General features: G+C 38.0%; 2 protein-coding genes across 3 annotated transcripts; one reads left to right on the plus strand and one right to left on the minus strand.

The window, feature by feature from the left end:
* Window positions 1-1,436: 1,436 nt before the first annotated feature.
* LOC113662327 (angiopoietin-related protein 1-like) lies at window positions 1,437-14,315 on the minus strand. Its single transcript, XM_027177066.2, has 5 exons — window positions 14,202-14,315; window positions 5,443-6,273; window positions 4,070-4,263; window positions 2,548-2,818; window positions 1,437-2,031 (listed from the first exon to the last, which is right to left on the minus strand). Exons 1-5 carry the CDS (start codon window positions 14,236-14,238, stop codon window positions 1,844-1,846), a joined length of 1,521 nt encoding a protein of 506 aa, XP_027032867.2. The 5' UTR covers window positions 14,239-14,315; the 3' UTR covers window positions 1,437-1,843.
* Window positions 14,316-19,967: 5,652 nt separating this feature from the next.
* Window positions 19,968-25,167, plus strand: tada1 (transcriptional adaptor 1). Of its 2 annotated transcripts, none has more exons than XM_027176990.2 (8): window positions 19,968-20,263; window positions 20,669-20,760; window positions 22,094-22,159; window positions 22,314-22,414; window positions 22,497-22,712; window positions 22,834-22,985; window positions 23,271-23,427; window positions 24,394-25,167. In XM_027176990.2, the coding sequence occupies exons 1-8, from the start codon at window positions 20,169-20,171 to the stop codon at window positions 24,544-24,546; spliced, it is 1,032 nt and encodes a 343-aa protein (XP_027032791.1). In that variant the 5' UTR covers window positions 19,968-20,168; the 3' UTR covers window positions 24,547-25,167. The 2 variants fall into 2 exon arrangements, with proteins under 2 accessions (XP_027032791.1, XP_027032793.1); XM_027176992.2 differs by having other exon boundaries at window positions 19,970-20,263; window positions 22,317-22,414.
* Window positions 25,168-25,898: the final 731 nt, after the last annotated feature.

The following is a 25,898-nucleotide window of genomic DNA, read 5'->3' on the forward strand; positions in this document are numbered from 1 at the left end:
ACATTTGAGGCTCCTTTAAGTCCTTGCGGTCCATGAAGCAGTCTCCAGGATGCTTTTAGACCTCGCTTGCGATTACCGCCCACAGGGATTTGTGACTTCTGAGATCAAACACAACCTTCACTGTGCTTTCTCCTGGAAAGAATGTGAACGTCTTTGTATTTTAGAGAAGGGTAAAAAAAAAAAAATAATAAGCTTCAGCAAAGTTCGACTTCACTTCCTTTTTAACCATTCGTGCCCCTCCTCCACCAACCCTCCGAGTTCTGTTTGGGTTTTGATCAATCTGGTTCTCGTTGTCTGTACCCATACACCTCAGAGGCCCTTTGCTTGGTCTGCAGTTTCCTTTGGTTTTTGTGTTTTTCAAATCCCAAAAGACGACCAAAATTAGGCCATAATACTTGCTTCTTTTTTGTGAGTGTGGCTGTATTTTTAGATGGCCAAAACTTCCAGCACTGGATTTGATTTAAACTAATTGCACAAAGAAGTGTTGTTATTTTTTTCCTCAGTACTCTGACTTCATCGGTGCTTGTTTAAATCTGAATAAACCGTGGCAGTCTAGAGTGCAATGCCAGCCAGTCATTAAGCAGGCTGAGTTGGTAAATTTGAGAAGAACCTTGTCAAAAATAATATATAAACTCTTATACACCTCATTACTGAAAGCGACATTTATTCAGCAGAAACAGAGTAACTTAGACTGAGCACAGATCTGGATTTATTTATATACTATTATGCAGCTTTCAAATTCGTACCAGAAGCTGAAGGAGATTTTATGTACATATTTTATTTATCGTTTACTTTGAGGATGGTTTTAGTCAAAGTCTACTCTGTCATCACCAGTTTGATTTTATAGCATTCCAATGAGGTTATTTGTCGGAACTGAGGCATTCTGCCAGATAGTCTTTTCTTTTAGTCTTAAGATTTAACAAATAAACCACTTTCGAGATGAATGATGCGGTCGGGTTTAATACCAGCCCAAAACACAAAACACAAAGGTTCACTTCCTTCACTTCCTTGAGTTCGTGTGGATGCAGACAGAGACCACCTACCTTACACATGCTCAGACTGGTAGTTTTCAGACACACCCAAGAATGATTGCTGTGAACTCACCTGCTTAAAGAACCACACTAAGGAGGAAATGTATAAAGGTTTAATTCAACCTTACTAACCACTATCTATGTGAAATGACCCTTAAATTGTCTAGACCCTTGCCTTTTTGTAATTTGGTATATCACTGCTGATGGAAAAAGTCTCTGAGGTGACAGTTTCAGAGGTTTTAGCACCTCAGGCATTTATGACTTGACTGTGGCCTCAGGGAAGACCCAAGGTTAGCTAGAAAAATTATTTCACAGTTGGATTTGAACATCTGTGGATCACCATTGGGAGCTGGAATCTATGGCCAGGGATACAGATCTAAATCTTTGTGACAAAGTCTGTTGTTTAAAGTGCTATACAAATAAAAAATTTATTACATTTAAACATCTGCTGACCTTCTTGGGCTGTCATGACCACAACCCCCGGCAGGAAAAGAGGAAGGATAATAAAAGAAAAAAAATGAATGATTTCACAAACAATCACTAAGCTATCCACAATGACATATTAACAGTCCCCTATGGAGAAATACAACCATGCACTTTTGATTTAGTGTCTAATCATGATGCAGTTTGACACAAGGCCTTGTGTGCAGGAGAACCTCCAAAGATCTGGTTTTGTAAAGCTGATAAAGTTTAGCTACTTAAAAGCAGATTCGAGAATTCTCCCCCAGCTCATCTAAAGTTCCTGTTTTGTCAGTGCAATCGCACTGAGACGGATCTGTCACACATAGTTCAGGTTTTGATTTGTTTCTGCTTCAGTCAATAGGTCTGATCATCATGCGCACAGCTTTCATGGAGTAGAATCCTCCTCCATAGTCTGCCCAGAAGATGCCGTCTTGGAACTTGTTGCGATACACACCGCCAGAGTACCACACACCATTGAGATTGGTCTGACCACATGCGTTGTACCACCAACCTCCTTTATGGAAGTGAGCGCAGTTTCCTGTAGTGAAGTTATACAGGACAAGAAGAGGAAGAGATGAGGAAAACAAATAATACTTACGTTTTTACCATGAGAAAGGAACCCAGTGGGACAGTGTTTGCTTATATAGTTAAGGCTCTGGATTATTACTTTCCCTTAACTCTGTGCTTCAGGGGGCATCATGTCATGGCAAGCAATTCCTAAGAGGGGGTTGTAATACCTAATAGAAAATTAGGTATTACAACCCCAGCTTAGGAATTGTGTGTGCTGTAAGTTATAGGTTTAAAACAAACCTATAACCTACAGGACATCAGAGGTGGCTAGAATAATATGGCTGGTGCCAGGAGAGGTCTTTTCCAAGGAAACATGGCAGAAAGCCAGAAGAGCATTACAGACTTGAAAAATGTCATTCAGTGTTTTTATGCAATAGTTTAGCCCACACAATTTTTTTATTAAAAAAATTAAAAATTTTAACCTTTTCATAAAATGTACAACTTAAAAATATAAGTTATTGATAGATATTTGATAGATAATAACCTGAGAAAGCATCCTTGTCTCGATCCAGCGTGGTGAACTGTTTGCCGTTGTGGCTGGTTAAAGAATCCCCAGCATTGCCTTGGTAAGTGCCCAGACGCAGGCGGTACCCTTCACTTTCAGGTTCCAGATGGAAGCTGCTGTAGGCTGCATACACCTTCTTTTCCATCCAGTCCTGAAGCTCCACCAGCAACTTGTAATCTCCCTGCTTGCCTAAGTTGTAAATATTCTCCAGACCCAGCCAGTGTTCGGCATCTATGTTGCCAAAACCTTGCTGGAGCAGAATAAAAATAAACGTGATGTTATTTATAGTAGTGCTTTACTACATCGGTTCAAAATGGAATGGGAAGCTTGTTTCAGTTTAAGAGGTATTAGTAACTTTTCATTAACCTGCTGTAAATAAAAAAAAATGGTTAATATTGAATTACTTGCATGCAAAAGCACGCAAAACCCAAACTCTGGAGTTCTCTGATTAACTATATATTTGAAAAATGCTGATATCTCAGTCTGCTTGAATTGCACTTAACCACATACAAATATTGGACAGCGACTATGTCATTTGTGTGAGTTTTACGCAAGAGAGCGCAATTTGCGGCCAACGTATTTCCTGAAGAGAGAGAAGTAACATAAACCTATTGGTTCAATACGAGGCTTTCCATTAGGACCTGGAATCATGACAAATGTCTTGAGGTTTCAAGAGTCATCTTTCACTTGCAAGAGTGGCTGTGTGGGAGACAGGAGAGAAGTTACTGAGAGTCAGTGTTAGGTAGAAATAATGGGGCGTCACATTTCTGGCAAAGTTGAACAGTACCCTCAATCACCCATGAAAGCCCAGATAGCATGAATCTATTCCTTAGAGATTCCCGTGCAAAAGAACCCACAGTCTGGAAAGAACATAAAGAGGTTTGGCACAGAGTGTGCCTTCCTCCTTTGCTGCCTTCTGTTTCTTGGCACTTTGCGAAAGTGAAGCTACTTTGCTTTAGCATACAGGGAGGTGGAAGAATATTGGAGCCAAAAGTGGAAACTGCTTGAGTAATTGTACTTTGCTACTCTACTGTTTTGTCATATTTATACTTTACTTGAGTGTTACTGAAAACAACATGTGTTCTATAATTTACTTCAAATACAAATATTACAAATCATGAATCTATTCTGTCATCCAATCACTTCAGTTTAGCATGTTTAGCAATGGAGAAAACAACTATCAAGAATGCTGACATTTCATCATCTGTTAGCATGAGTCATTTGCTAATGTCAGGTCAAAATAGCATTCATGCCAAAATCCAAATCCTAGCTAACGGTTAATAATGGTTGTTTACAAATTATTTACTTTGGATTAATTCACAATTAAACTATCTATTCATGTGACCAGCAAATTCCCACAGACTGAATGATGTCTTCAGGCAAAACAGTACAGTTTCTTTGAGCACTTAAAAATAAAAGTACTGTAGCAACTTTCTAAATGTTTGGCCCAATACTTCCACTTTTAATCGAGAACGCTTTGAAAACATTGCCTAGACTTTACCTTATAACTCTCCCAGTTTCTGAAAAAGTTAACAGATCCATCCTTCCTTCTCTGGATGATGGTCCAGCCTCCATTGTCCACATCTTGTTCACACCATGCTTGCATCAGCCCGGCACTTTCATCTGGTTTAAGAAGGTACATTCCACTAGTGGCTTGTCCAGCCTGCATAGCATGAAGGCAGTCACGGAAAGGACCTTAAAATCAAGAAAGGTAGAACGATACATAAACGTCTCATTTAATATACATTACATGGAATAATACCCATATGGATACCCTACAGATTGCACTTCCGAAAATCAGTTTATTCACTCTTGTGTCAGTGGATAATCTCACCAGGATACCATCAGTTTATACCGCTGAGCTACTACTGTAATAATAAAGACTATAATTTTAATAAGAAACATCCATCATATTTATACTTTACTTGAGTGTTACTGAAAACAACACGTGTTCTCTAATTTATTTACAGTTCCATCAAATACAAATATTACAAATCATGAATCTGTTCTGTCATCCAATCACCTCAGTTTAGCATGTTTATCAACTATCAAGAATCCTACAACACGGTACTGTTTGACCTTTATTGTACCACTGGTGCTAGACTAATGGTTATTAATCTCACTATCTGGGGTCACCCAGAAGAAGATGGCTTCCCATTTGAGTCTGGTTCCACTGAAGGTTTCTTCCTCATGTGTTCTAAGGATGTTTTTTTCTCACCACCGCTGCCTATGACTTGCTCATTAGGAATATAAATATAAATAAACATGGCCATTTCTCTAAAGCTGCTAAGTGATAATGTTGAAAAGATTTGGGTTTCTCATAAGACTGAAAATATACCATAAAGTTTCTTAAAGTAGTCTAAAGTAGTCTTTCAAGTCGGAACAGAAGACAGGTAGAGTAAAAACAAACATGGACACTTCCTTCTTGTGGTTTTAGAGCATTAAAAATTGTGCTGACTGGTTGGTAAAATACCTTGCAAGCTGAAGAAGAATGGCTGTCACATACTTGTGGTCTGTTGGACTGAAAGAAAGCAGAGACCTTGAAATATGTCTAAAAATGTGCAGTCTGATTTTAAGGCCAAGAAGCAGACGTGTGCAGTCTCTAATTTCATGAATGGAGCTCCACAAGGTGTGCAAAACGTCTGGACTGTTTTTTTATTATTCCACTTCCATTTTTTATCAATGCTGATTAATTCTGCAGAACAATGCACTCAACTCTTTGTTTGTTTGTATTCGTGTACAATATTTTCTTATAAGCATGTTCAACCCCCCCAAAGAATACCCAAACCAACCAACCAACCCAACCACATTAATTTTCGATAATCAGTTATTATTCTCTTATTATTTATCTGTTACAATCTTATTCTCACTTACCTTCAGAGCTAAAGTTGCCACTCAGAGGTCGCTTGAGTTCCAGTGTACTTTCAGTGGGTTCTGGTCCTGCTCTGGAACCTCTCTCTCTGGGGAAAGCCCGACTGTGGACCCTCTGGATCTCATTGGAAAAACGGGGTACTTGCACTGGAATGTTCTCTGGAACCACCTGAACCAGAGGCGGAGGAAGTGGCTCCTGCCTGTGATTCCCATACACCTGCAGGCACCTCTCTTCCAGAGCACCAATCAGAACGGACTGGTTATTAACCACAGCAGCAAGGGTGGAGAATCGGGCCTCGAGATCCCTGTAGCGGGAAGAGAGCCGCAAAGCCTCTGTTGTGGCATTGAGAATGCGGCTTTCAAGTTGTGCAAGCTCCAGCGAATTATCCCGCTTGCGAATGATCTCATGCAGAAGCTGCATGTAGAGCTGTGTGACACGGGAATTCATGTTGCGAGACTCCTTACGCAGAAGTTTCATCTCACTGACCATGTTGCCATCCACATCCACCACCATCCGCAGGGTGTCTATCTCACGTCTTTGCTTAGACATCAGCTCACGGACATCTGCTATGTCCATCCTGTTTACGCGATCCTTGTCTGGAAGTGAGGGTCCACGGCTTGCACAGATGGGCCCTGTGATCTTCTGCTCAGGGACCAGGAAGGTGTATGAGCACTTTTTAGGACCATCATCTCCCTTTTCCTCCCAGGCCCTCCGTCTCCGTGAAAAGCCCATACTTTGCCCCCATGTCCAAGCACAGAAGAGAATACAAAGGCTCCAGGAAGTAGGTCCCATACTGTAGTTACTGCGTTCAGTTCTTGCACAAACACTGTAACCTTAAACAAAAAATACACTCATCAGCGATTGTCATCCCTGGCATTAGCATTTAACAGTTACAGTAGGAGTTTGTTTTCCATATTTATTTTCCTAGAGACAAAGCTGTGATCTTCAATATAATAAAAAGAACATTTGGTCATATCCTGGAGTTACAGAATGCAATCATTTTTCTATTGTATAAAAAGAAGACCTTTCTCATATCTCTGGTATCACATCTCAGACTAGAGTCTGTGATTTGGTCTGGTGTCTCTATGCTTAAAGTACCCAGCACCATTCTCATGGAAGCAGAGCACAAGTTGTAGAGAGTTTCAGTTTTCAAGTTTACACTGTACTCTCTCTTAAGCCACTTTAAAATAGATCAAATACACAACGTAGACTAAACTTTATTCAGATGAAATAAAATATGCTTCCTGTAAACCCTCAGATGGGCCACAGGACCATTTCACACCAGACTGTGGACTTGTCTGGTGTATCGTTTAGAATATTTACAGATTTTGCAAGTTATATTTAGCAAATGTGTGCAAGGTAGCACATAAATGTATGCTCCATGCATCACCGTGTCCAGGGCAGCAACAGTTTTGCTTTAAAATGGGATTTATTCTCAAACCGATGACCCAACCATTGTATTTATGGGGTGCCGGATTCAGGTTTTTGTGTGTACTGCTCTACAGTGAGATGGAACTGTCAAGATGAGATCTTTTGACTATATCTCCTGCCATTCATAAGCTTCTGTTTTATTCACAAGCCCAGTCCTTGCATTAGGGCTGTATTCAATTCAAGTTTCAATTCAATTCAAGTTTATTTGTATAGAGCATTTTACAATTGACATTGTCTCAAAGCAGCTTTACAGAACATAAACATAGAACAAAGGGTTATTATAAGAATAATATAAAGATTAATAGAATGCAAAATTCAAAGATTAATATTAGATAAGTTATTATAGAGCTTCTGTAGTTGCTGGCTCCCACACACACTGATTGATGAACCCATTAAATGTGTAAGTATATAGGACTTATGTTCTATTGTTCCGTTATTTATTTATAACTGAAATGTGTGTGGTTTTTGTGATTGGGGAGGGGACATGTCCCAAGAAGTTTGACCCATAAATTGGAGTCACTGGCCAGAAATAGATGAGAATTGTCATCCATCTAAAAAAGACAAACTGTGTCCACAAGTTCTGTTTTTGGTGCCTGGATAATATATCAGAATAATTAGCCTTGAATGTATTAAAAAAAAAAAAAAAAAAAAAAACACCTGTGCTATATGTGGAAAAAGCATGCCAAGGTATACTGTCTCATTTTCCAAGAGAATGTCTGTCAGTGCCATTGACGGTGCTTCCTTTTAAACCCAAGCCAAACATAACTGGCCAGATCCATATTTGGTTTTCGGGTGGGAAAATTGCCGTAATTGTGAGTACTTGACTGACACAGAGTATTGCCAGCTGTTCAGCCACTTTAGATTCAAATATGCACTGATCAGGAAGGAGTAAATCACAGGTAGAACTAAGCCTAAAGTCTTGTGCTTATAAACAATGTGACAGGAGAGGGAAAAAATGAGCAGATGTGATTTAAGTGCTTTTGTAAAGATATCCAGGCCTTTCAAGCTGTCTGAAATGTTATAATGAGAAAGATTCTTGGATTACATCCTAGTCTAAAAGTTCTGCAGTCATGAAACTTGTTTTTCTTTCTCATTGTTGTCCAAAAAACAGGCTCAGTCTGATAGCACTGAAAGTTAAATAACATAAATTATTATGTTCCCTAATATGTTCTAGTAAGAAATAAACCAACAGATCAACTTTTAACCCTGTTTCTAACTTCTAACACTTGCAAGTTTTTAAAAATCTGCATTAACTATTTACAACAGCTTCCTACAGTATAATAAATTGAACTAAATGATAAAACACTTTTAACCTAACTCACAGTAATAGATGATCAATGCTAGCAGCACATAGAAACAAACAAAGCTAGCTAGGTGTGAAAACCAGCTCTTACCCAATACAGTATGTTCTTCTTAAACATGAGGGATTTAGATGCGAGTAGAGAAAATAGTACCTACTATTCTAACAAAGACAGGAAAGTACATTTCTCCAATGCAACCCATCTTTATACAAGCTAACTAACATAGCTAACTAATGTGCTTAATACACTATCGACTTGTTTAACATCATAAAGAAAAAGCTGCTATTTAAAAAACTGGAAACACAAATTATTAATTGTTCCTTGTTTAGTAATGACACATTTTGGTCAGTACATGTTTCAAGAAGAAACAAAAAAACACACTCATACTCATAAAAATGAAAAACTCACACCACTCAGTTCATATGAAGCATTTTAAAGGTTAGGTTTATAAGTTTATGGATTCTGTCCAATTTTACAGCAGAAACGAAGAGAAATATATACAGCCTCACACATCATAAGTACAAAAAAAGGCAATAAATTATGCCAAATCACACTTCTGTGGTTATTTGCTTCCCATGACGGAAATTTCTAACTCATGTTTAACACAGTTCTGTGGGGGGTGTTTTTCTGGAAAGTATGCCAAAAAAAATTTACCATAGGGAGTTTGAAATTTATTTCAGGTTGCCTCTTGGTCAATCTCGGTGGACCAACTGATAATAGTGACATACGATAAATATATTTCCAAAACATAATCAGTAACAGTTAATAACGAAGTTACAATGAACTTGAACAATGAACTCGATTGTTATCTTTTACCACCTGTTAGAGTATTTTTTTTTTTTTATACTACAGCAATTTGCACAATGATTACAATTAAACAGTTCATGTAATGTTGCATTTAATGCTGCAACAGTCAAAGGTTATACTAATATACTATTACACTAATAAATCTAATAAGGAAAATTTTTAAACATGTAAAATAGAATCATAACAATAGTTTAGATTTTATAGTATAAGCCATTGTCACTGTTTTGTACCTAGGCTTTCAAGCAGTTGAATATACAATTGTGCTTGATGGAGATGTCATAACTTTCTTTGCTAATGGTAAGTCTTTCTGAAGCCCCATATGTTTTGGGGGCAGAGCTTGGTGTACATGGTTGGAAATGGAGGTGGTCTCAGTGAGTATGAAACAAATCATTCAACTCTAATTTAGTTGACAATGGAGAGTCCTCCAATAAATGTTAAATTGGCATTCAATAATGTATTGAAAGTAGAGCCATAATCATATAAACCTGTTATTTGCTGCTTTTCAGAGCTGCTGTTAGAAAAAAATCAGTATACACCATCTGATCAATCAGAATCCAGAATTCAACAGCGCTGTGTATACACATAGGTCAAAATGTATAGTAAAAATGTGACCTTCTATATATTTGAGTTAATGATATAGAAATATTTCCAATGCATTTGTCATTTTTATGAGACAACACAATTACAGAGCTGCTTCTGGATATTGTTGTGTTCTTGTAGAGCAGTAAGATCAATTTCTTAACTTAGAAGCTGTGGCTGTCTTGGTTTTGGTTGGGTTGTGGTTTCGTCTTCAACTAGTTGAGCAAACTATTGTTTTCTCTCTGTAATTGTTCTTTGTCTGTCAATTGAAATAACACAAGAAAATGTAAAATAAACAGGATTGGGGATTCATCATAGGCAACTGCTGCTTTCTAAACTGTTCTATTCACCCTTTAAGGTTTTCTTGAGTGATGATTAAGACAAATAAAACATTGAGCAACTTTTGTTTGGAATTTATTTAGGATTTTTTGGGTAATATATTAAAATGTATTTTTTGAATCCTACACTAAATGTGTTGCCCTGTCAGAATGGTTTCAAGCAGAACATTTTAGGAGTATCAGCTCTCTTTATTATCCAACCTTATAGAACCCTTTTTCTAAGGTTGTACCTTTGACAGATGTTTTGTTTTAAGAAGAAAAGAATGGCCAATAATTTGCAGTCTTTACCACACACTTATGCTTTTGTTAAGACAAAAAGATCCTTTTTGGTTGATCCTCTTGTGAAACCCTGTTGTCAATAAATCCATTTTCTGTACCACTTAAGTAACACTGGGTCTATCCTAGAGGGCACACTCAGGGCACAAATCAGAGACATGGTATCAACCTACAATGCAGGTCTTTGGACCGGGGGAAGAAATCGCAGTACACAGAGGAAATCTCTGAAATGTAAAAAGGAAAAAAAAACATTTCCCGCATTCTTTGTGAATGAGGTAGAAGGTGGGAATCCCAGAGGTACCAGTCAAATGTTTAAACCACTAATCCACCATGCTCTCTATTCTCTGGAGAAAACCTTAAAGATTAATTTTAGAATCCTAAAATACAGTACCACACTTCATGGTCCGAAAGGGTTTCAAGTAGAACTGTGGGATAAACAGCGAATTACTGATCATACTTTTTTCTACTTATTAGTTAGAACATGTGAGATATTTAACATTTTGCTAAACCTTTTTAGGTTCTCAAAGGGTTCTGTGATTGGCCACCTAGGGGAACCCTGCTTTTTTGCTAACAGAAAGAGTTCCAATAAAGCACCAGTTTTGGAACCTATGAACCATTACTTTGCAAAAATTAAATAAATAAAAGTGCATACGGAACTCTAGAAGAACCCATTTTACCAACCCTTTGACTAGATAGCATTTTCTTCTTCATTCTAAAATCAGTCACATATTTAAAATGTAAATAGAAATAATTGGTCTTTATTGGCTCTGTAAAGCTTTCTTTATTCTAATGTTCTAAACAGCACAAGAACCATTGCTTAAATAGGAAGTTAAAGCTGTTTTGTGGTTTGTAGCCACTTGAGCAACCATTGTTTTCTCTCTATAATTGATCCCCATCTCTCAGTTACTCTAAATTAATATGTGGTGGGAAATGCAAGAGAATGAATAAGAGAGAGAGCAATAACAGGTCTTGAGAGTTATAGTCGGAGATCGGAAAGAAATCACAGCTCAGTCGTTTTAAACACTTTGTCATTTGGCCTTGGTGTTTCAGCTGTAATCAGTAGGAGCTGGATTTTCCTTCCAGGAGCTCCACATGTCTATGTTGGGGAAATCTGTTAAAAGTGTTCCCAAACCTAATCCCTGCAGAAGTACACTTAAAAACTGTGTGTTACCAGCCAACATTCTTCAGCCAACCGTATAAATGAACCTACAAATTTCTTAAACATTGTTCCATAAAATATGTAGTCGTTTGAGCAATTTGTGTACATATATGAGAAAAAAAAAATCCAGAAGTTGTGACTTTTCCTGAAATCAGATTAAATGATAAAAGTCATGGGAATGCCAAATATATAATAGCCCAAGCTTGGATTAAATGGGAAAAAAGGCACATCAACAAGTTCAAAGCCCTGATCTGAAGTCTGGCAGAAAGAAAATGTTTGGCTCTGAGCTCAAATTTGAGCAGTTAAGGTTGTACTTGGAAAGAGAAGCTTGAATGCTGTTGGCTGAAGACACAGAGAGAGAGAGAGAGAGAGAGAGAGAGAGAGAGAGAGAGAGAGAGAGAGAGAGAGAGAGAGAGAGAGAGAGAGAGAGAGAGAGAGAGCTATAAATCCTAGAGTCCAGTGTTGGACTTCAGTGTCTGAAAAAGAAAAATAATCTCATTCTCAATCATTTGATTGTCAAATTTTCGAGTCAATCCTCTCCTCCATCATGGCCACCCAAAAGTCTCATTTTGATGTTTCTGTTCTGTTACTGTTGAAGTTTGGATTCTGCATTCTGATTGGACAGAAGGTGTTTTTACTCTATGATAAGAGGAGCACTGAACAGTATCAACTAATGTTACAAATGTTACTATTTCTAATGAAACCAATGTTTCCCTTGGACTTGTTCACTTAAAATGATAGATTCTTAAATGGTTCTTTGTAAAAGAGTATGGCATCAAAAGCTTTGTCAAAGGCTTTAACATTCATGGAACGGGGGGACGTGGTAGCTTAGTGGTTAAGGTTATGGCCTTAGAGGTTAAGGTTGTGTCCTTTAAAGCCACCAAGCTGCCACACTTGGGCCCCTGAGTAATTCCCCAAAGCTGTATAATTGATATAAATGTAAGTCGCTCTAGATAAGGGTGTCTGCCAAATGCCATGAATATTAATGTTTCCATTGCACTAAAGGTTATTTACAGTGCCAAAAGGTTCTTTAGACTATATTAATGTTCCTTATATAACTAAGTGAAATGGTTGTTTTAAGGACCATTTACTCAAAGAAAAAAGTTCTTAGTTTCTTTAATGATATCACAGACTGATCTTTTATCCCCATTACACCATTTTTTTGTTTGTTTGTTGAATCTTTTTTTGTTGTTGTTGTTGTTGTTTTTTTTTTTAATTACACCTTAATAAAACGATTCCTTAGAGTATCCCTTTAAAGTTTCTTCAGTTGTCACTCTGTGGGAAGCCTACAATGTTTTCCAGTCAGAAATGAAGGGAGAATTATTTCCTTATTTGGAACTTTTTTTTAATCAAATTCATTTTTATTTCTCCCTAGATAGTATACCAGTTTCAACAATTTGGAAGGTTCTATGTACAGTATTAAGATGAAAATATTATACTGTAAATATTATATATAACATATTGTGTTTATAGCACATACACGATCCAGGGATTGCATACATTCTGAAAAAAAAAAAAAAAACAGGTTCTTTAATGGTTTCTAAAGGGTTTGTGATAGTTTTCTTATTTTTCTATTTCTTCCTAACACCTAGAACCTGTCAGGTATTTGCAGCAGGTTCGAATTGATCTTGATTCACTTTTAGAGAGAAAAAGCGGGGTTTTGTTTGATCTAAAAGACTTCACTGAACCATTTGAAGCCTCGTAAAAAGGATTTGCCTGGAAGCCTTTTTAGAATCTTTAGGATAATTTACACCCCATCCGCATTCTGGGATGACACAAAAACAATAATGAAATCTGTTTTATCTTTTATTGCATTTGTATGTATTAAACTGTTGAATTCAAATTCATATCACTGTCCTTTTGTGACAAAGACAAATAAATAGGTGTCTTTAATCATTCTTATGAATAACCATATACATAACTGTATGTTAGAGCGAGCAATTATCCAGAAACTGATTGTGTTATTCACAGAGTCTGACTCTTCTGGGTTTTGTTTCAAATCTAACAAAGTTATCAGACTTCCTCAGATTCTACACATGCAAACACTTTGTCAATTAGAACCATGACCACGAACATTAGGCTTTCTGGCTTCAGGCTGAAATCCGAGGCTCACAAACGCAGATCCGTTTCTCTAACCAACTCCACCTCGCCGTGCTTCAGCAGACTGCATGTTTTCGTCAAAAGACATTAAACCACTTAAGAGGGCTATGATTAACTGTTTATTTCCAGTTAAATTAGGATTAATATACAGAGTGGGAAAACGTTAATGAGCCGGTAAATTTGGGTTTCTAATTTTACAGTATTGTCTTATTATTTAATTAATTTATTATTAGCTATTATTTAAAGTTGGTGTATACTTCTTTAAACTTTTATGTTATTTTATTTAATTATACTATGTTATAACAATTGCTTTTTATAATCTAGGTTTTTGGATAATTATTGATGTAAAGCACAATTAAATTTTTTTTTTTTTTTTCCTGAAGGTGGTAAAAAAATTTTATTGTTGTGGTAATCACAACAATAAAAGATTGTTGTGCGGTTATGCTGACAATGGACTATTACAACACAAAAATGTAAAATTTAAAATTAACTGATGTGTATTAGACAAATGAATAAACTGCTTGATTTAAGCACAAACTTTTTTAAATATCTTCCAAACTCACATTATAAAGATGAGCAGAAATTTAAGGTCTAAAATCTTTCTAATCGTACTGATTTGTCAATTAATACATAATACTTTTTTTAAAGTTTGATGAAATATTAAATCTGAACATTCTGTACCGATTTCTAAAGCATGTTTACAAACTATAGAAAAATGTTATCCCTCTAAGTACATGCTTTAAAGTAGAAGAGAAAAACGTCTCTCTTACCTCTGAGAGTCCAGAGCTTGTGTTCAGCTTCAAACATCCAGTCTTTCTGCTCACTGACTGCTCTGTCTCACACACGAGCACACACACACGCACACACACACACACACACACACACACACACATACACACACAAATGCAGAAGCATATAACCTGTAGGAGGCTCTCAATAGTGCTGAGTATATGAGATGTGTGTGTGTGTGTGTGTGTGTGTGTGTGTGTGTGTGTGTGTGTGTGTGTGTGTGTGTGTGTGTGTGTGTGTGTGTGTGAGTGTGGGTGTGGGTGTGTGTGTGGGTGTGTTCATGAGTATACTCCGGGTTTTTCAGTGCCCATTAACACCATAAAGATTTCAGCATTTCTAATTTTGCATGAAACATGAAAAACAACAGGCCTCCACCTAATTCTCTGCTGTTCTCTAATGCACTGTACTGTTCTCTGCTGTTCTCTACTGCACTGTATTGTTCATTACTGTTCTGAACTACAGTGTACTGTACTGTTGTCTACAGCAGTGTACTGCTCCCCAGTTTTCTCTACTGCAGTGTAATGTTCTATTCTGTACTCTGCTGCTATGTTCTGTACAATACTCAATACTTCTCTATTGCAGTGTGCTGTTCTCTACTTTATTCTACTGCTGTGTACTGTTCTCTACTTAGGTATACTGTTCTCTACTGTAGTTTACTGCTGTGTACTGTCCTCTACTGTACTTTACTGCTGCGTACTGTTCTCTACTGTACTTTACTGCTGTTTACTGTCCTTTACTGTATGTTACTGCTGTTTACTATTCTCTACTGTACTCTACCACAGTGCATCATTACTGTTCTCTACTGTTCTCTACTTCAGTGTACTGTTCTCTACTTTTCTTTACTGCAGTGTACTGCTCTCTACTGCAGTTTACTGTTCTCTACTGTACTCTATTGCAGTGTACTGTTCTCTATTGTACTTCACTGCTGTTTACTGTCCTTTATTGTACTTTACTGCTGTGTACTGTCCTCTACTTTACTGCTGTGTACTGTCCTCTACTGTACATAACTGCTGTGTGGTGTTCTCTACTGTACTTTACTGCTGTGTACTGTTCTCTACTGTACTTTACTGCTGTGTGGTGTCCTTTACTGTACTTTACTGCTGTGTACTGTCCTTTACAGTACGTTACTGCTGTGTACTGTCCTCTACTGTACTGTACTGTACTGCTGTGTACTGTCCTCTACTGTACTTTACTGCTGTGTACTGTCCTCTACTGTACTTTACTGCTGTGTACTGTTCTCTACTGTACTTTACTGCTGTGTGGTGTCCTTTACTGTACTTTACTGCTGTGTACTGTCCTTTACAGTACGTTACTGCTGTGTACTGTCCTCTACTGTGCTTTACTCCTGTGTACTGTCCTCTACTGTACTTTACTGCTGTGTACTGTTCTCTACTGTACTTTACTGCTGTGTACTGTCCTCTACTGTACTTTACTGCTGTGTGGTGTCCTTTACTGTACTTTACTGCTGTGTACTGTCCTTTACAGTACGTTACTGCTGTGTACTGTCCTCTACTGTACTGTACTGCTGTGTACTGTCCTCTACTGTACTTTACTGCTGTGTACTGTCCTCTACTGTACTTTACTGCTGTGTACTGTTCTCTACTGTACTTTACTGCTGTGTACTGTCCTTTACTGTACTTTACTGCTGTGACTGTCCTTTACAGTACGTTACTGCTGTGTACTGTCCTCTACTGTACTGTACTGCTGTGTACTGTCCTCTACTGTACTGTACTGCTGTGTACTGTTCTCTATTGTACTTTACTGCTGTTTACTGTTCTCTACTGTACTTTACTGCTGTGTACTGTCCTTTATTGTACTTTACTGCTGTGTACTGTCCTCTACTTTACTGCTGTGTACTGTTCTCTACTGTCCTTCACTGTACATAACTGCTGTGTGGTGTTCTCTACTGTACTTTACTGCTGTGTGGTGTTCTTTACTGTTGTGTACTGTTCTCTACTGTACTTTACTGCTGTGTGGTGTTCTTTACTGTTGTGTACTGTTCTCTACTGTACTTGTTGTGTACTGTTCTCTACCGTTCTCTACTGCAGTGTATTGTTCTCTACTGCTGTGTAATATTCTATACTGTACTCTGCTGCTATCTTCTGTACCCTACTGCTGGGTACTGTTCTCTATTGCAGTGTAATGTTCTCTACTTTATTCTACTGCTGTGTACTGTTCTCTGCTGATGTACACTATTCACTATTGAATTCTACTGTTGTGTACTGTTCACTACTAAGCTTTATTGCTCTGTTCTTTTCTCTACTGATCCTCTAATGATATTTGTTGCTCTGTAATATTCCCTACTGTACAATGTTGTGTACTGTTCTTTATTAATCTTATTTAGTATCTGTTCTTTAGTGCTCTCTAAAGTTTTTATGCTATTTTCTATTGTTTTCTGTTGTTGTTTCCTACGGTTCTTTACTCCTATTTATTGTTTGTTTCTGATATCTGTATTTAGAACTGTATTCTTTACTGTTCTCTATTTATATGACTCATAGCTGTTCTCTGCTTTAAGTTCGTTTACTACTGCACTCTACTGTTCTACACTTCTACTATTTAGTAACGTTCTCAGCTGGTCTTTACAATTGTCTGCTGGATTTAACTGTTCTCTGCTCCTCTATTCTCTTTGTTTTTACTTTTTTTATGTTTTCCCAATGCTGAGTGAGCGCTTTGTGTGTCACAGCTTGTTTGTTTCTCCTGGCGAGCCTTTGGTCCAAGAGAGAGTATTCAGTTTGAAACATCTGAATAAGGACCATGATACTTTTGTTATGTTTCAGTTATTGTTTATAAAATATGCCCAGTCAGAGCAGTTTAACAGGGTCAGTATTAATCACCCATGCAATCACAATGCCTTGGAATGATACTCGATTTATTAAACCAAACCTGGGATATAATGAGAACAGAAACGAGTCCAGTGATCCTGAGGGACCCCAGAAGCCATGCGTCATGCAGCACAAACCAACTCACTCGTCCCCTCTATATATTTACTCCGTGCTCAAAGACTCTGGAACAAACACAATGCCAGAAAACCAACATACCCAAACTGATGAATTTATCCCCGTGCATGTCTTCATCATTCATCTATCCTGTTCATTATGACTGGAAAATATACACATCATTTATTAACTTCAAAACCCTAAATCCTCAAGTGCTTCTGCTGTAATCCATGAAACTGTATCTTTACTTTTAATTCCAAACAGCAGGGTCTCTCTTCATAAACAAAACACACTTGTTGAGTAATAAATAAGCATGGCTGTCCTGTTAATCAACTTCTGCGGTGCAGATTTTCTTGGTGAGCATCTGCCTTCCATTTGGAGTTTTATGGATTTCTGTTTCACTCAGCCATTTAAGAAGACCGGACTGCCAAACATCTGGGTCACTCTTAAAAGTGCTGCAAGGCTTTAATGCTGTTTTGGAACAGAAGATGCCACAAAAAAGCCTCCATATTTTTAATCTGTTTGTGAACTAGAATATTTGGGAAATGAAATGACTTTATTTACATTGTCTGGTTTGATGGAAAAGGTGACAGTCTGCTTGGTTTTGGCTTTTTTTTTTTTGGATGACAAAATAGCTCACAAAGAACTAAGACTACTGATAATAATTTTATTATTAAAATCCCCATTGCCACATAAACATAATTATATATATATATATATATATATATATATATATATATATATATATATATATATATATATATATATATATATATATATATATATATATATATATGTGTGTATTTTGGGTAGAGTTTTTAATTTGTTCTTTCAAATAGAACAACAGAGAAATGAGAGAGAGAGAGAGAGAGAGAGAGAGAGAGAGAGAGAGAGAGAGAGAGAGAGAGAGAGAGAGAGAGATGAAGATGATCATCACTGTTATGTACAAGATGTTGTATATGTATACAAATACATATATAAGGACAAATAATAATATTTTTATCAACCAAACTAAGGCTCTTAGCATTAAAGGACAATTGTGGTCAGCTGGGATTCACTGGGATACATTATTTAATATATATATATATATATATATATATATATATATATATGTGTGTGTGTGTGTGTGTGTGTGTGTGTGTGTGTGTGTGTGTGTGTGTGTGTGTGTGTGTGTGTGTGTATTCAGTTTTTTATTGTGATGCCTTGCTTTAAAAGAGCAAATGTTTGCGATCCCTGTGAATGAGCACAGGAACTTACACAAACCTATCCTGCCCTCTGCTGGCAGAGAGAGAGAGAGAGAGAGAGAGAGAGAGAGAGAGAGAGAGAGAGAGAGAGAGAGAGAGAGAGAGAGAGAGAGAGAGGTGATAATCAATAGCCAGAAGATACACTGGACAACTAAAAAACATAAAATACTGAAAAATATTAATGAATTAATATTTTTAATGTGCAATTAATATGTTAACCTGCTAACTGGAATACTAGCCAATGATAGACTAGAGAATAAACGTGTGAACGTGTGTGAAGTGACATACGGCTAAGTACGGTGACCCATACTCAGAATTCGTTCTCTGCATTTAACCCATCCAAAGTGCACTCGCACAGCAGTGAACACACACCCGGAGCAGTGGGCAGCCATTTATGCTGCAGCACCCGGGGAGCAGTTGGGTGGTTCAGTGCCTTGCTCAAGGGCACCTCAGTCGTGGCCGGCCCGAGACTCGAACCCACAACCTTCGGGTTATGAGTCAGACTCTCTAACCATTAGGCCACGACTTGCCCAGTCTAATACCAACTAAAAGAAGAACAAAAAAAAAAACATCTTTCTAAAAGTATAAGTAAAGTAAAAAGGGGTCTATCTCAGAGGTAGGCAATGATTGCTTACCAAAAATCACATCTATCAGTGACAATTAAAAAATGGCTACAAGTGAACACTGTGAGGAACCCAACCTTAGCCCACTAAAAAAGATCACTAAAATTTTCGGAAACATCTTAAAACAATTAATGAATGTTGTTCAATAGGTTTGTAATAATTACATATTCACATATCTATATTACTCATACATATTACATATACATGTAACTTTGTTTTGGCAACAGTGTGATTTTATATTCATGCCAATAAAGCACTACTGAACTGAACTGAACTGAGAGAGAATGAATCTCAACATGGACAGATGAATAGATAGATAGATAGATAGATAGATAGATAGATAGATAGATAGATAGATAGATAGATAGATAGATAGATAGATAGAAGGATGGATGGGTGGATAGATAGATAGATAGATAGATAGATAGATAGATAGATAGATAGATAGATAGATAGATAGATAGATAGATAGATAGATAGATAGGTTAACAAAGAAATCTTCAAATGGTTGCACTTAAAAAAATCTAAATCACTCAAAAATATATAAATAAAACAACACAAAATCTTTCACCTTTTTCAGTGTCATGTGACATTGAAGCAAACCCTACTGGCCCACAGTTTATAGTGAAGAAATTGAGCTGGTGTAATAAAAAGTGCCTATTTACACTGTTAGAAAATGTTGTACTGTTTCCTTCATTTGATGTTTTATGTGTTCATTTGTTTTATGTAGTTTTGTAGTGCTTTAATAAATGAGAGCCTTATCACTGAATGCAACATTAAAAACATTTACGTAGCTATTAAGAGGTGCTTAAATAAAGCTTACTCATAATGGGAAAATATTTAACATTTATTTTCCAAATTAAACATTAACAGATTCCGCCATTTTGGATTTAAACAGGATTAGCCCAGAGTTGCTGGATAAGCAGTGTTGAGCTGTACCACTCCTAAACAGCAGGTGGCGGTGCACTTTTTTTCAGAGGAGTAAAAGACACCTAAATGTCATAGTGTGGCATGTCAACGCTATCACAATTACAATGTTTAGCTCTATTGTGATCTACATATCATAATACATGCAAAGATATCCGGGATATTGATATTGTTTGAAGATCAGCGTTATTTCAAGGACCCCTCTTTTGTGCAGCTCGATGGTTGGTGCCGATGTCGCCATGGCAGCTCACGCGAGCGAGCTCGAGTTAGCAAAGAAGAACTTAACGGACGCTATTGGGGACAATATAAAACAGTGAGCTTAAATATAATCATTAATAAATCAATCATAATAATTATAACAATAAAGCGCGTTTCTTCGAGTGAGATATGTGTTAAAAGAGCTAGCTAGCGGAATTGCATGTTTAGTTAGCATGGCTAGTTAGCATGGCTAGTTAGCATGGCTAGTTAGCATGGCTAGTTAGCATGGCTAGTTAGCATGGCTAGTTAGCATGGCTAGTTAGCATGGCTAGTTAGCATGGCTAGTTAGCATGGCTAGTTAGCATGGCTAAAAACAAACAAACACAAAAACATAACATAATTTTTCCTAAATGAATATAAATATATTCTAATAATTACATTCACAAACACACCGGGTGTCATTATGTATGTAATGCAGCATTTATTTCAATGTTTGTTTGTTTGTTTGTTTGTTTGTTAGTTACTGGGCGAATTTAAAGCTGTGGTTCAAACAGAAAATTAGTAAAGAGGAGTTTGATGTTGAGGCTCGCCGACTTCTGGGACACGATAACGGTGAGATTTACTTCTATAAAATCATTATTTATAATTACTGACTTCTAATGAGTGTGTGTGTGTGTGTGTGTGTGTGAGAGAGAGAGAGAGAGAGAGAGAGAGAGAAACAGTACCTAAACAGACAATTAATACACACACAGTACCTTGTGTGTGGTTAAGTAAGAAATAATCCACACATTGTCATGCTTTTATAGGAAATGAATCAATAACATGCTGTCATGGTGCAGAGCCACTCATCTCTCTCTCTCTCTCTCTCTCTCTCTCTCTCTCTCTCTCACTCACACACACACACACACACACAGTCAATTATTTACCAGTATAATGTTTTAATTCCTCTTACACACCAACCTGATACTCAATGTTACGAAGATTATATAGTGTGAAACGCCCATGAAACCAATGACATGAGAACTACAGTGTTTATTTACTCACTTGGTTTTGTCTCATGATGTTAATAAGACCTACGAAATATAGATAGATTCTTTATTGTCATTGCACTTGGTACAACAAATGAAGTGCCAATCCTTATGGTGCCAAAAAAATGTAAAAGAATATAAGTATTAATGTAAATGAGGTAGTGAACAGCTGAGAGATTGCTCATGTGAAGAGTGTATTGTAAATGGAACCAGAAGAATCAAAAGTTAAGTTAAGGCACATTCAGTGTCTTCTGTACAGATTTGTGGTTGGGGAAAAAATAAATAAATAGGAATTAGGAGTCTATGAACTGTGTAGATGTGAGTGTGATCGTGTCGTTTGGTATTCAGTTCTTTAATGGCTATAATGAGAGATATAATTTCCTAACAGAAAACATCACCACGTGAATGAATCTACATCTCTGCTGGATAACAATGCTGAGATAAAAATAAATAAATAAATTGGCATCCACTGTAATTTAGAAGCCGTAATAATAAAGATGCATTAGTAGGTAAGATTTTTAGGGGTTTTTTTGCTCTTCCAGCACATGTAAGTCTCTAACATTTAGGCAGGTTTGACATTTTAATGAATTCCCGATCTTAGATGACCTGTGGAGTCTGTAAAATGACTGACATGAGGCACACGCAAACACTAACAAGTCTCAATGTTTCACCGAATTAATAAACTTTTTGTAAGTTGTTTGTTTAATTTATTGTTGCAAAATGGCTCACTGCACCTTTAATATAAACCTGTCAGCTTCTGTTATGGAAGATTGATTAGGATCTTCTGACCAATATAGAAGTTAACAGGTTGAAGTACAGAATTTGTACAATTTGGGAGGGGGTGTATCTGTGTATGTGGGAAAATGGCCAATAGATATATGGATCCGGTCATTTATGTGTGTGTTTTGTTTTTGCAGTTCATGTCCACAATGACTTCCTGCTGGCCATTCTCACACGCTGCCAGATTATTGTATCTACACCAGGTATGACTAAACATTTACAGCCATCAGACAAAAGCTGCTGGAAAAGAAATATTCAGAGACGTTTTAAATTGGCTTTGTGTTTAGTGTGAACACAAGTCAAAAAGTCAGTTTTCCTCACAGCTGTTCTTTATTTTCATCATTGTGTTTTCTTAAGCAGAGGCTCCCGGGTCGCTGCAGTGGTCCGGTGGCTCTGCCTCAAAACCTGCCAAGCCGAAGGGCAAAAAGAAGTTTTCCTCCGCACGCCAGAAATTCGACGTAAGTCCTTTATCAAACTGTTATTGCTCTCATTTAAGGTGGCGTATGTGTTCGCTGATCTTCTCTGTTTGTCTCTATCCAGCATCGCTTTCAGCCCCAGAACCCGCTGAGTGGAGCTCAGACGTTCAATCCTCGTGAAGCTGGAGCAGAGGAGGAGGAGATGATGAAGCTTAGCACTCACACACTCTTACTGCCCACACGAGGGCAGCTGGAGGCCCGAATGATGGTCACAGCCTTCGAGATGGGCCTCGATAACGTCACAAAGGATGCCGTGAGCTCTGTCGTGTGTGCGCTCGAGGTGTGCGTCTGATCACAGGAACTGTAGCATCATGTGATTAGGAAGAGTACAGCCACATATGTGTACAAGAATCATGATACGGTAACATTTCAGTATCTTGTCTGTCCATCCTGTTGTTCAGGTGCATTTGAAAGACCTCATCACTGCGGTGGTGTCGCGGAGAAAAGCCTACCGTCTGAGAGAGGGACACTTCCAGTACGCCTTTGGCAGCCAAGTCGCACTGCAGCCCTACCTCAAAAACAGCCTGGCTGCATACCAGACTGTCACAGAGTAGTAAGTCTTTAGCATTCCATATATATATTCCAGCTTTAAATTTATTAAAATCTCTCGTTCTGCTTTAAGCTGTTCACATACTTTTGGCCGTATAGTCTAGAGTTCCTCATTCTCAGGAAGAAAGCAGCAGAATTGTGGTCTAGGATTGTTGTCATAGTGACAGTATCGTCCTTTTGCCTCAACTTGTGTTCCTCAAAAATACACTTTATTAGACATTTATTGTGGTGTGTGTGAGCGAGTAAAGAACGTGCAGTGTTGATAGTCGCGTGTCTGTGTACCCCACAGCCCCCCTCCCAGTGCCTCGCTGCCGGCTGCTCTGCCCCCTCAGGTGTCTCCAGACGATGCAGAACAACAGGCTGCTTTCCTACTGGCTTGCTCCGGCTCCAGCGCCCCTGCCCCTCTACCTCCCATCAGCATGTACGATCTCCTAGAGGCTCTACAGGTGACCTCTGACCTCTGTTCTTACCACACTATCAGTTCAAGGAGGACTATCAGTAGATTATCATTCCCTAATGAATTACATCATAGTCACGTCGTGGTTCTACAGAATACAGCATTTATTTGTACAGCACACAGTTAAAACAACATGGAGATGTTTTCTCACATCTTCACAACAGAGGAGTGAGATACAAAGAGAAAGGCTGGTGAGGGGAAGACAGTTTATAGGTCATATAACAGAAGTGATAACAAGAACTTGTTACTTGGGCGTTTCACGACATTGATTATATCTATAAATGGATAAAAATAGGCCTCCTGTAACAAATAACAAAATGGAATCAATAGTAAATTAGTGGTCCACTTTTGTAGGAATAGAACGTTACCTGTTGTATCTCTCGAGCTGATTGTTTTCGTAATCCGACCACAGCGCAGTAGTTCCAGCTGTGACACGGAACAAGAACAACTCGTTTTAATTTATTGTTCTTGTTTCTATAGTAACAGCTCATATAACTCTTCCAAACCAATAAATCTCATGATTAATCTGTTACGTTTGCCGCGTTTCACACAGGAATAAATGAAACACTGTTATGGTTACTTCTGCTGGTGTATTTTAGATAAAGATCATATAATACTGTGGGGAAGAGAATTGTACCACATCAAACCACCCACACAACAGCACGTTCTCTCCTGTCATTTCTTATTTACTGTGTCTCACTTTCTTTAACGGTGTGGGATTTCTTGTCATAAAATGCAAACGAGTACTGTTTTTTTTTTTTTTTTTTTTTCTTTTTTTTTGTAATGTTGAACTTCTTTTGAAATTTAGCTACAGATTCCACTGACAGGAACAAAACATTACAAACTGTCCAAACGTCTGCAGAATAAATGTGAGGTTCCTTTGTGTTCAGTAGAACATCACACTTGGGTTGGTCCTCTCCAGAACTAATTGTAACCATGTGTGTGTGTGTGTCAGGTGCACCGTCGCGTGATGCCGTCTCACACCGTGTACGCTCTGAACGTGGAGCGCATCCTCGCCCGTCTCTGGCACCCGAGTCACGAGGAGCTAGAGCAGGACAACATCCACAGACAGCGACTGGCCGCCAAGGAGGGCCTGTCAATCTGCTGAGGCTCCGCCCACATCGTCCAGTCACACAGCCTACATCAGCGGTGTCCAGTCTTATCCACAAAGGGCCGGTGTGGGTGCAGATTTTCATCCGAACCAAGCAGAAGCCACACCAGAGTCTACTAAAAGCCAAGAACAACTGATTAAACAGGTGGAATCAGGTGTGGCTTCTGCTTGGGTGGAATGAAAACCTGCACCCACACCGGCCCTTTGTGGATAAGATCAGACACCGCTGGCCTACATGTTCCTGTTTCTGTACAAGGAGAACTGAACCTTATGTTATACCCATATATAACATCTTTATGGACAGTGTGGACTTCCATAGCTTTTTGTTTGAATACTTCAGTTTATTTAAATGGTTTGTATTCATTTTAATGGCTTACAACATGATTAAATATGTCGACTTGTATCAGTACATTTATTTTTATAGACCATTTAATTAAACATATCAGGTCTCACAGTACGGCTTCAGTAATCAGGATTGTTGCTCGCGGACCAGTTATGGTTTTACATAGCTAGTGTCTGTGCTGACATTCTGGACATCCTTGTAAATACTTGCCTACAAACTCACATTTGTACATGTTTACTTTGCCAAAAGTTTTGCAAATACATGAATTAAATCCAGTTTTGTGTTCAGTCCTTTTCTTTATTTAACTCTGCCCACCTTGTTGAGAGGCGGCTTGAGGAAAGTGCTATCCAACCTCATGCTGCCTACACAACTTCACAGATGGGCTAGTGCTGCTGTGATGGGCGGTGGAGAGAAAGTAATGGCACCCCTCCCAACTATACTATGGTCAGTTCTGGTCTCAGTGACATTGTGGTGATGCAAGTGATTTTCTCTCTCATCACTCAGGAGCCTTTATTATTTTTATTGTCTGTAAAAGGAGGAACATGTAATTATTGCTCTTAATTACATTACTCTGTCATTCCCTTCTAAACCAGATGGGCTCAATTGTTCAATTGACCTGCTTTTCAGCGAATCACCAGTCTTATTTCGGTCTTCTTTCACTTCCCCTTTAACCCCAAAGGCAGAAATAGACATGATGGATTTCCTGCTCTCTTGGACTCAAGAGCGAATCTACATCAGGTTAGAAATTAACCATCGGTGTGTGTGTGTGTGTGTGTGTGTGTGTGTGAGACCATTTTCAATCTCTAATAGGAAGAAGAGTTATAGTGCAAAATATCTGCACTATACCTAGTATAGTGCAGTAGTATACTTAATGCTTCACCACATTGTGTAGCTCACACTAACCACAGCTTCACCTGTTGATTCTACTTTCACAGTGCTGGCAGTAACGACTCGTGTGCAAATATTAAAAAACTTTTCTTTCCTACTATAAATTTAGTGAAACTCA

The sequence above is a fragment of the Tachysurus fulvidraco genome, chromosome 1 (assembly GCF_022655615.1).
Source record: "Tachysurus fulvidraco isolate hzauxx_2018 chromosome 1, HZAU_PFXX_2.0, whole genome shotgun sequence".
NCBI lineage: Eukaryota > Metazoa > Chordata > Actinopteri > Siluriformes > Bagridae > Tachysurus > Tachysurus fulvidraco.

Bases quoted from the DNA above. Each gene is read 5' to 3' on its own strand.
- LOC113662327 (XM_027177066.2), bottom strand. From the start codon at position 14,238: ATGTTTGAAGCTGAACACAAGCTCTGGACTCTCAGAG. The intron at 6,274-14,201 runs GTAAGAGAGACG...TTTTTGTTTAAG, and splicing joins CAAGCTCTGGACTCTCAGAG to GTTACAGTGTTTGTGCAAGA. The intron at 2,032-2,547 runs GTTATTATCTAT...ACTTCACTACAG, and splicing joins AGACAAGGATGCTTTCTCAG to GAAACTGCGCTCACTTCCAT.
- tada1 (XM_027176990.2), top strand. From the start codon at position 20,169: ATGGTTGGTGCCGATGTCGCCATGGCAGCTCACGCGAGCGAGCTCGAG. The intron at 22,415-22,496 runs GTAAGTCCTTTA...GTCTCTATCCAG, and splicing joins CCGCACGCCAGAAATTCGAC to CATCGCTTTCAGCCCCAGAA. The intron at 22,986-23,270 runs GTAAGTCTTTAG...TGTACCCCACAG, and splicing joins TACCAGACTGTCACAGAGTA to CCCCCCTCCCAGTGCCTCGC.